This window comes from Megascapheus bottae, chromosome 16, assembly GCF_031878675.1.
Source record: "Megascapheus bottae isolate mThoBot1 chromosome 16, mThoBot2.hap1, whole genome shotgun sequence".
NCBI lineage: Eukaryota > Metazoa > Chordata > Mammalia > Rodentia > Geomyidae > Megascapheus > Megascapheus bottae.
Genome location: NC_143524.1, coordinates 41227772 through 41238577, shown reverse-complemented (window position 1 = coordinate 41238577; position 10806 = coordinate 41227772). Strand labels below are relative to the sequence as shown.

Sequence of the window (10806 nt, the reverse complement as noted above, 5' to 3'; positions counted from 1 at the left end):
GCAGGGCTTGTAGAAAAGCGGACCGCAAGGGCATCAGTTCATTTGCACTACCTGCGTGCACAGCTTCTGTTCTACCTCAGAACCCTGGTAATGTCCCTGACTCCTCCAACAGCTCTGTATATCTTGGGTACTGTTTTAGTCAAGGATGAAATGCCTGTATGACAAGTCTAAACTCCAGATCAATTAGAACTGGCCTTTGCCTACAGGGCCTTAGACTTTTAACCAGACACACACAATTGCAGCACAGTGTAGTAAAATCTATAGTAGAAGAAGCTAAATCACTAGATCAGCAGTTAGGATGATTTGTGTGCCTAGGGGATGAAGGGAAGGGTCGGTCACTGTGCTTAGGGAAGACTGTCAGGAGATGCTGTCTGATCTAAATCAGATGCTGACATAAACTCGAGAAATAGAAATTTCAGATAAAGTCTGTAGTTGTCTGGTTTGTATTTTTGCTTTATAGTTATACAAGATGATGGCATTAGGAGAATATAGGTAAACGTATTATTTTTGCAACTTTTCCTTAAGTCTAAAATGAGGTCAAAATAAAAAGCATTTTAAAAGAAAAAATAGTTAAGTTGCAGCCCAAATGATTAATATATATAAAGGCAAGACAGTACAGACAGCAGGTAAAGGGAGCACAGAGCTAAGAAATATACAGAGGAAAGGCCAAATGAAGTTGTAAACAGTAACAGATGTCAGGTACTAGAGAGTTTTGTAGGCCATGGCAGGGGTTTACATTTGATCCTTGGAGCAAGGGATTTAAAGAATTTTATACATGGTCAGATTGCTAGGTAGGGATCATTGTTGAAGGTCATTCAAGAGGCCTAAAGTAGGATGATAAGAATGTAAAGAAGTAGATATACAGACATTAGCAGGATTCTGGGCAAAAAATGTGTGGAAAGAAGTATTAAACACAGGTAGCTTATATAACTTCAAAAACAGGCAAAATTGAACCTTATTATTACAAGTCAGGGTAGTACTTAACCTTGGGGAAAACATTCACTAAAAGGGGGAAGAGTATAACTCCTGAGACTGGTAATGTTCTATCTCTCAATGAGAGGGCTAGTTAATCGGGCATGTTCAATGTCAAAACTTACCAAGCTACCTACTTAGGAAATGCTTACATTTCAATGTTTATTGGGTTGTAGGTACCATGCTGGGTATGTTAGCATTCCATGGCTATGGCAAAACACTTGAGAGAAACAAAAAGAATAAAAAGGTTCTTTTGGCTCAGAATTTCACAGGTTTCAGTCCATAGCCACTTGGCCTCAATGTCTTTGGGCCTGTTGTGAGGCAGACTATCATGGCAGGGAATAATGTTTACTTCAGGAAGCAGAGAGTAAGAATGGAAGAGCCACAGTCTTAATGCTTTCTCTTCAAGGACATGCCCTAAAAACCTAATGTCTTTCTACTAGGCTCCATCTTGTAAAGAGTCTACCACTTCCTAAAAACCACCATCAGGTGTCTACCAGGCCTTCAACACACAACCTTTGAGAGGGACCTTTAAGATCCTAACCATATTCTGTGTAACAAACCATATCAACTTAGTGTCATAAAGCAATTGCTATTTCATTTTTCTTTTTTATTTGTAAGTGTTTATCATAGTAGTTGTACAAAGGAGTTAGCAGTTATTTTTCAATCTATCATATTTTAGAATTCCAGTAAGATAGGATAGGAATAGTTTGTCTTTCATTCATGATTTCTGGAGCCTCCTTTAGGAAACTTAAATGTCTGTGGATGGTTTGAGACCAGAGACTAAAATCATATGGAACTGCATGTGTAATGTCTGGGCCCCATGGGGCAACTCAAAGACCAAAATGCTATCAAACAGAGCCCACATTGTGGTGATGAAGTTTCCAGGGCGAACCCCCTGAGAGAGAGCTACCAGAAAACAAGCATTTGAAGAGTACCAGAAGTAAGCAGAATGGACTTTCATGATGTAAGTGCAGAAGTCACACTTACTCTATCCTATTGCCAAACCAGTCACAAGGGATGTACATCAGAGAATTTCTTAATTTCCACAATGTCATACAATGATAATAAATACTAGTTTTACATCTGGGATTGAAAGGACAGTGACAGAGATCACAGGATGAAGAATAGGAGAAAGGAAGATCCTGTGCATTGAGAGGACTCTGAGATATCCCAATAGTGACAAAGAGTGTGCAGTTAGCCACGTGGATACCACAGCTCAGGGAAACTTCTCAGGAGCCTCTGGATGACAAAGGATATCCTGCAGGTAAGCAAGACCATTCAGAAGTCAAGAGAACAGAAAAAAAAGGGGGGGCACAACAGAGTGTTTTTAAAAGACACCAACTTAGATTGAGTAACGGAGCCTATAAAAGAATTTAAGAACAAATAAACAGAGGGGAAAAAATGATGATAGAGCTATGGAGAAAAGAGGGGGAAAATGGAGAAGTACAGGTGTTTCTTCTAAGAAACTCTCCAGAAACAATCTAACATCATCTTTTGTACAAAATGCTTCAGTTTCCCCATTGTGTAAAATCTGAGCTTTATTATGTGACTGAGAGCACCCACCCTAAACTGCCTCTGCCCATCATTCAACCTCATCTTCTGACCACTATTCTTCCTTGCCTTGTCCTCTTAAAAAAAAAAAAATATGGGCCAGAAGTGTGGCTTAGTGTGTACGAAGCCCTTGGATTCGATTCCTTGGTACCACGTACACAGAAAAAGCCAGAAGTGGTAGTGTGCTAGCCTATAGAAAGCCCAAGGACAGTGCCCAGGCCCTGAGTTCAAGCCCTAGGACTGGCAAAAAAAAAGTCACCATAATTTTTGTCTATGCCTTTAAAAACTTTATACCTTCTGCCCCTAATGTTCTTCACTCTCCTGTCTCTATGCCTAATACCTGTTCATCCTACAGAGTCAAGTTCAGTTGGGAACCTTCCTGTTACCATAATACAAAGCCAGCTGTACATTTACCAAAACAGTATTCGCCAGTATTTACAATAACTGCCCCTGTGTAATCATCTCATATGCAATTACCAGTCTTCCTGTATTGCACTGTAAACGTCTGGAGGGGATAGCTCAGTAATGACCAGCACCTACAGGAATGATACCAACTTGAGGATGAAAGTATAGGAATTTTGTCTAGGCGTGAACACGATGTTCACAGGAAACACAAAAATGAAAGTAGTGGAAGATCCGGAAATCATATGGAATAGTTAGTGGGATCAGATACCAGAGGTGCCAGGAACAGAATGATGGCAAAAGCGTCATTCGATGGTCTACATCACCTCATCCTGCAGGAATAAGGTTAGGTGGACATGGAAGTAGGTAATGAAAACAGAGAGCTCATGTCTGACACGAGAGGCATCTCTTTGACCCTGGAGACTAGTTTAGCAGCTGGCACAGAGGATTGACCCAATGTAGCCAATCATTGTTAAAGAAATAAGCCTAAGCAGGAAACTTGTACAAGGTAAAACAAAGCGTTTGAACCTACATTAAAACTCATTTCTCCTCCCATAGAAGGCCCCCATGTAAGCTCATCCCGCAGTTAAGGATGAGGAGAACAAATACAGAAGAAACAAGGACTGTGTTTCCTCCTGAAGCATGCACACCCCTGCCACACCACACACACACACACACACACACCTGCTCGCATGCACACAACTTCTCCAGGGACCTCATTAAAGGTGTTTAGCTGAGCAGGTGTAAGCCGAAGTCCTGGGAGACAGGGACAAGGGTGAGGAGGCACTAATGCTACAGTGCCTCCTCCCTTTCAGTATCTGCTAGCCTTGCTTGTGTTGCTAAGAGCTTCTAAGACAGAGAGGAGTCAGAGCGGGAGCCCCAGCACAGGCTGTTCACACCAGCTCCCCCCTCCACCAGCCCCCTACAGATAGAAGGGTAGGTATTGTGCATACCAGGACCAATCATGAGCCAAGACAGCAAAGTGAAGACAACGGAATCTAGCCCCTCCGCCCCATCAAAAACCAGGTGAGGAGTCCTCATCCTGTCCTCTGTGTGCGCTCTGCTTCACTCCTTCATTCCTCTTGGTGCCTCCAGTCACAGCCATGGTATAGAATGTCTGGTGAGCACATGAAGCAATTCCCACCTTTTCACTCCCAGGAAAACGCTGCCTGTCCTGGACCCTTCTGGGGATTACTACTACTGGTGGCTGAATACAATGGTCTTTCCAGTAATGTATAACCTCATCATCGTAGTGTGCAGGTTTGGAGGAGCACTGCAGAAGGAGCCTTAAAGGAGGGTGGGGGGGTGAGGGCTAAAAGTGAGAGGTCTGGAGTGGGGGAGAATGGAGTGGGAAGGGGGGTTGGGTGGAACATTAGAGGAGGGACCCTAAGTGGGGATGAGGCTACAGTGAGGTTGGGAGTCAGGGGAGGGGAGGGGGGAGAGCATGAGGAGTTGGCTGAAGCCCAGGAAAGGCCCAAGGCAGAGTTCTGGGGAACCTGGCCTAGGCCACCTTTCACACCTTTCCAGAGGCCCCCCTTTAATCCAATCCCTTCTGTTCCTGCCCCGCAGAGCCTGCTTCCCTGACTTACAGCATGGTTATCTTGTCGTGTGGTTTGTGCTGGACTACACCAGCGACCTGCTGTACCTACTAGATATCTTGGTGCGCTTCCACACGGGTGAGTAGCCCCTGGGCCTGATCCATACTCCCTTCCTACAAATGTCTCTCAATAATGAAAGAGAGAGACAGACAGGGACAGGGAGAGGCACAGAGAGACAGAGACAAAGAGAGAGACCCCCCTCTGTGGGAGCATTTGATTAGGCCTCTTCTGTGCTTGCCATCCACATGTTTCCCAAGCCCTGGAAAGCGTTCAGCCCACCCTCTCCTGGCTCCCCCACCCTGGCCCTGACCCGCCCCCTCCTTTCTGTCTCCCCCTAGGCTTCTTAGACCAGGGCATCTTGGTGGTGGACAAAAGCAGGATCGCCGTTCGCTATGTGCGCACCTGGAGCTTCCTGCTGGACCTGGCTTCCCTGGCCCCCACCGATGCGGCCTATGTCAGGCTGGGCCCGCACATGCCCACGCTGAGACTGAACCGCTTTCTTCGTGTGCCCCGCCTCTTCGAGGCCTTCGACCGCACCGAGACCCGCACCGCTTACCCCAACGCCTTCCGCATCGCCAAGCTGATGCTTTACATTTTCGTCGTCATCCACTGGAACAGCTGCCTGTACTTTGCCCTGTCGCGGTACCTGGGCTTCGGGCGCGACGCGTGGGTGTACCCCGACCCCGCGCAACCTGGCTTCGAGCGTCTGCGCCGCCAGTACCTCTACAGCTTTTACTTCTCCACCTTGATCCTCACCACCGTGGGCGACACGCCGCTGCCTGCCCGCGAGGAGGAGTACCTCTTCATGGTGGGCGACTTCCTGCTGGCCGTCATGGGCTTCGCCACCATCATGGGTAGCATGAGTTCCGTCATCTACAACATGAACACTGCGGACGCCGCTTTCTACCCCGACCACGCGCTGGTGAAGAAGTACATGAAGCTGCAGCACGTCAACCGCAGGCTGGAGAGGCGCGTGATTGACTGGTGAGCGCGCTGGGGTCTGGAGTCTGGGGAACCAGAGCCAGGGCGCAGGCGTCCAGACCAGGCCCGGAGGCCTGTGCCCCAACCACAGCCAGGGCGCGGGCGTCCAGACCAGGCCCGGAGGCCTGTGCCCCAACCACAGCCAGGGCGCGGGCGTCCAGACCAGGCCCGGAGGCCTGTGCCCCAACCACAGCCAGGGCGCGGGCGTCCAGACCAGGCCCGGAGGCCTGTGCCCCAACCAGAGCCAGGGCGCGGGCGTCCAGACCAGGCCCGGAGGCCTGTGCCCCAACCACAGCCAGGGCGCGGGCGTCCAGACCAGGCCCGGAGGCCTGTGCCCCAACCAGAGCCAGGCCAGTCCACAGGTGTTCAGACCAGGCCGGGAGGCGTGTGTCAGAGCATACTGCCTCTCCTCCAAGGAAGTCTCGATAATGCTCACACCTATAATTTTAGCTATTCAGGGGGCTTAGATCTGAGAATCATAGAGAGATAAATCCTGAGAGACTCTTCCTTCCAATGGATCATCCAGAAATCTGCAAGTGAAGGTGTGTGGTTCAAGCGGTAGAGCACCAGCCTTGAGCTAAGAGACAACACCTAGGCCCTGAGTTCAAGCCCTAGATTGGGGAAGCAAACAAACAAACAAACAAACAAAAACCCTGATATTCAGTGGTTGATCTACTGGACCTGTCTTGGAAAGGGGTGTCCCCCACTGAGGGAATCTGGGTTGTGGAGTGGGATAGGGGGGTTGGTGAGATGCTAATACGGAGAGGATTTCATGTGAGAGAAAAGGCAACATAGAGACAAGGGCTCAGAAGGCCCTGGAATGAGGGAAAGGGGCATTATCTACCATCTCCTCAATTCTCACCCTTCCTTCCTCATTCTTCGGCATTCCACATCCTCACTACTACCTCCACCCCTCACTCCTCAACCCTGCTATGCCCACTTTTCACTCCCCACCCCCTCACTCCTCATACTACTACCTTGCCTACTCCTCACCTTCCCCACCCTGTACCCTGCTCTCTCAGATGGGCCAATAGATGGCTGACTCTTTGATGATAAGACCTACCATGTTCTGAATGTTAAAAAGTGTCATACAATTGGGGAGCCGGAACAATAGATTTCTGAGAGGATGGGAGCTTGGAGACAGAAGCAGCAATCTGTAGGAATGGTCTAAGACATTAATTGTGAAATAATGGAGCCTGATAGAAAGTAATGGTGATATTACTCTTTACCAGTGACAGAGGTTTTCCATGCCTTAAAGTGAAGCAGAAGTCAAAACATGTCTGTGACTAAGAAGGATCAGGTAGCTGTTGCAAGCTCCCATGGCCCCTGTGAGGCCCTTGGCTGAGCTGAATCCAGGGGAAAGTGTGGAGCAGGCATGGGGATGCTAGTCAGGAAATGGTACTGCCTTTCTTCCAGGTACCAGCACCTTCAGATCAACAAGAAGATGACCAATGAAGTTGCCATCTTACAACACTTGCCTGAGCGCCTCAGAGCAGAAGTGGCTGTGTCTGTACACCTGTCTACTCTGAGCCGGGTCCAGATCTTCCAGAACTGCGAAGCCAGCCTGCTCGAGGAGCTAGTTCTGAAACTGCAGCCCCAGACCTATTCACCAGGCGAATACGTATGCCGCAAGGGGGACATTGGACGAGAGATGTATATCATCCGTGAGGGCCAGCTGGCTGTGGTGGCAGATGACGGTGTCACACAGTATGCTGTACTGGGTGCAGGGCTCTACTTTGGGGAGATCAGCATCATCAACATCAAAGGTGAGGTCCTGAGCCTCTATCTTGGAGAGAGCACTGGGGAAGTGAATGGGGATAACAGAACCCAATGCTAGGACAAGATGGTAGTTCAAGGGTATATAAATTAAGAAGACCTGCTTCTTACCTGAGTCGTTACAGAGCGAGAGTGAGCCAGCAAGAGAGAGAGAGAGAGACAGAGAGAGACAGAGCCAGAGAGAGACAGAGACAGAGACAGAGACAGAGTAGACAGAGAAAGATACAGAGAGAGACACACAGAGACACAGAGAGGGACAGAGAAAGGGGGGAGAGGTCTGCTTCCCGAACCAAGGACAGTCAGTGAGCAGGGCAAGTCCTTGGAGAATGAAGTACACATGTTCTGTTGGTAACAGCTGAGGCACCAACAAAGCAGTGGAAGAAGACCCAGACCAATAAAAGAAACAGTAATTATAATAACTGGCATTGATCACGTGCTTAGTACTCACCCTGTTCTGAGTATTTCACGTGCATCATTTCACGTTTATTGATCATCAGCTATGCAGTAGTTCATTTTTTCCCTCTCCTCAGCCTTGTATAGTAGGATTTGTTATATCTCATCCTAGGGAATGACACTGGCCACAAGTCATGCTCTAGCCTGGCTTTCCCAGCCCAAAGGGCCTACCCTCTAGCAGTTCTGAAGGCCTTACATCTGTTCTCCCAAGGACCCCTTCGGTTTCCACACCTTGCATGTGCTCTGTGCCTGTCTGACAAGTCATTTCCCTTTGTAGGCCTCAATTTCCTCATCTATCCAATGGGGGTGATGTGAAAAACCAGAGTTAGCGTGAGGCTCGATGCATTATATTGGAGAACCACCCAGCACAGTTCCTGGCACATAGTCAATGTTAGCAGATCCTTCTAGCTCTAAGACTTTGTGGCATTTAGCCTAACTTATATTCTCACCAGCATCTTTCTGAAATGCAAATGATCCCATACAGCTCTCCTGTTTAAAATATGGCAGTAATTTTCCACCGTCCTCCACAGAAGATCTAAATTCAATTCTATGTTTCCATTCTCCCTACACCCTGCACTTAAGTCTCTCTGAACTACATATGTCTTCTGCATCCAACTATCCACCTTTTCTTTTTTGGTCATTCGTGGGGCTTGAACTCAGGGCTTGGACACTGTTTCTGAGCTTTTCTGCTTAAGGCTAGCATTCTACCACTTTGAGCCACAGCTCTATTTCCAGTTTTCCTGCGGTTAATTGGAGATAAGAGTCTCACAGACTTTCCAGCTTGGGCTGGCTTCATACCAGCCCAAGATCTAAATCTCCTGAGTAAGTAGGATTACAGGCATGAGGCTTCAAACCAGCCTAGATCTAAATCTCCCGAGTAGCAAGGATTACAGGCATGAGCCACCAGCACCCAGCTAATATCTTTATCCCTTTGCTCCTCTGGTGCAATTGTCATCCTTCTACCCACTTCCCCTAATTAATTCAGACATCACTTCCCCCAGGCTTCCCTAAATTCTCAGCCTGCTTGCAGTTTAACAGGGCTTCTTTCTATAGTGCCCAATGCACTGCCATACTATTCTGTCACTCTCCCATTAAATACCCATCTCCTCTGGATTGTGAATTCTTCAAGGCTGGTTACTAATACCTACATAGGACATGGCACTGGCTGCCAGTATGCCAACTAAATGAAAGAATCAATGAGGCAGAAAAGAGGCTCAGAGCATCAGTTGGAAAGTGGGTTCTTGGTTGTAGAGTGAAATGCCACCTCCCTGCACCCTGCTAACTATCCCCCCACCTTTCTGTCCACGGATCACAGGGAACATGTCTGGGAACCGCCGTACAGCCAACATCAAGAGCCTGGGTTATTCAGACCTGTTCTGCCTGAGCAAGGAGGACCTGCGGGAGGTGCTGAGTGAGTATCCACAAGCCCAGACGGTCATGGAGGAAAAGGGCCGTGAAATCCTGCTCAAAATGAACAAATTGGATGTGAATGCTGAAGCGGCTGAGATTGCCTTACAGGAAGCCACTGAGTCCCGGCTGAAAGGTCTCGACCAGCAGCTTGATGATCTACAGACCAAGTTTGCTCGCCTCCTGGCTGAGCTGGAATCCAGCGCACTCAAGATTGCTTACCGCATCGAAAGGCTTGAGTGGCAGACTCGAGAGTGGCCAATGCCTGAGTATGTGGTAGAGGCCGATGATGAAGGCGAGCCCGGGGAGGGAACGTCCAAGGATGGAGAGAAATCCCCAGGCCCGCAATGAATTCATCCTTAGCCCCAGATCTCTCACCTCCAAGTGAATCCAGAGTTGTAAGAAAGCTTCCCTACAGAAATTCTACCATCCTTTTCTCTAGGTCATGGAAACTTGAATGAATTGGTCCATAGATGGCCAGCTAGAGCTGTGAGAATATAGCACACATTTATACACACACATACACACACACACACACACACGCACAAACACACACGCACACACCAGACAGACAGACAGAGATGCACATATACATGCTGGCATGAGACAGTACATTCCACACCAAGTGTTAGTTCCTACTCACAGAGCACACATGTTTCTCCATGTCCTAACACCCACAGAGCCTAGAATATATGCACATTCCATCATGCATCTCCTAAGCACACATTTGCTGACACTCACATAGCAATAGACACTCAGGCCCCCCCACAGGTGTTCATACACTTCTAAAGGCACAAAAGCACATCCAGAGCTTTTCCTGTCCAAGATGTCCATTGAATATCCACTATGTGGGTGGTTTGTGAGTGTACCCTTCAAGATGCACTTCAATAAAGTATTTGCCTCTTTACAAAGCACCTGTGGGACTGCAAAGAAAAGGCAAAGCCAGCAGTGGGTCAAGATGAAAGGGGTTGAGGGCCACAAGCTGAGTAGTAGCTGACGGGGGAGAGTCCCCAAAGCTGAGTACTTAGAGCCTAGAGAATCCGTACTGAGAAAAGTGAAGAAAGTTTATTCATGCCACAGCTATAGATGTGCACGGGCTTGCATAGATGTAGTCACATGCATGTGATGGCCATCAAATTACATACTACACCATGGGTTTTCAGCTTAGTGGGGATTTGATATCACTTATGGGTCAAAGTAAGATAGCTCTTCCTTTTTCTTCTGGCCCCACCTTGGATCCTGAAGTCAAAGTTTTCCTGCTTTCAGTATCGTTTCCAAGGGAACAATATCTTCCTATATTCTATAGAGGGTGGAGAATAGAGAGTACATGATCAAGGGTCAAAGATGAACATGTTGGGACTCTTGGAGTTGCTTTGGTAGATTTGGAGCAGGGAAGATGTTAAAGGAATCTGACATCATTTCCAAGTCTTCAGGTCGGAGTTGTGCTAGATGGTATTTTCTTTTAGATTATTTGTTATTGTTATTAATTTTACAGGTACTGGGCTTGAACTCAATGCCAGAGTACTTTCCCTTAGCATTTTCACTGAAAGCTGATGCTCTAACACTTGAACCACATTTTCATTTCCAACTAGGTAGTATTTTAAAAAGAACCCAAGGCTGTTAAACTTATTGTTAACTTTTCTATGTATAACTAGGTGACTGA

The 10806-nt window shown here is 47.6% G+C and overlaps 1 protein-coding gene across 1 annotated transcript; it reads left to right on the top strand.

Moving 5' to 3' along the window:
* The first annotated feature begins 1839 nt into the window (after nucleotides 1-1839).
* Cnga4 (cyclic nucleotide gated channel subunit alpha 4) lies at nucleotides 1840-9707 on the top strand. Its single transcript, XM_090349019.1, has 8 exons — nucleotides 1840-1939; nucleotides 2072-2239; nucleotides 3847-3954; nucleotides 4087-4188; nucleotides 4498-4604; nucleotides 4865-5510; nucleotides 6924-7273; nucleotides 9052-9707. Exons 3-8 carry the CDS (start codon nucleotides 3893-3895, stop codon nucleotides 9492-9494), a joined length of 1710 nt encoding a protein of 569 aa, XP_090205145.1. The 5' UTR covers nucleotides 1840-1939; nucleotides 2072-2239; nucleotides 3847-3892; the 3' UTR covers nucleotides 9495-9707.
* The last annotated feature ends 1099 nt before the right edge of the window (nucleotides 9708-10806 follow it).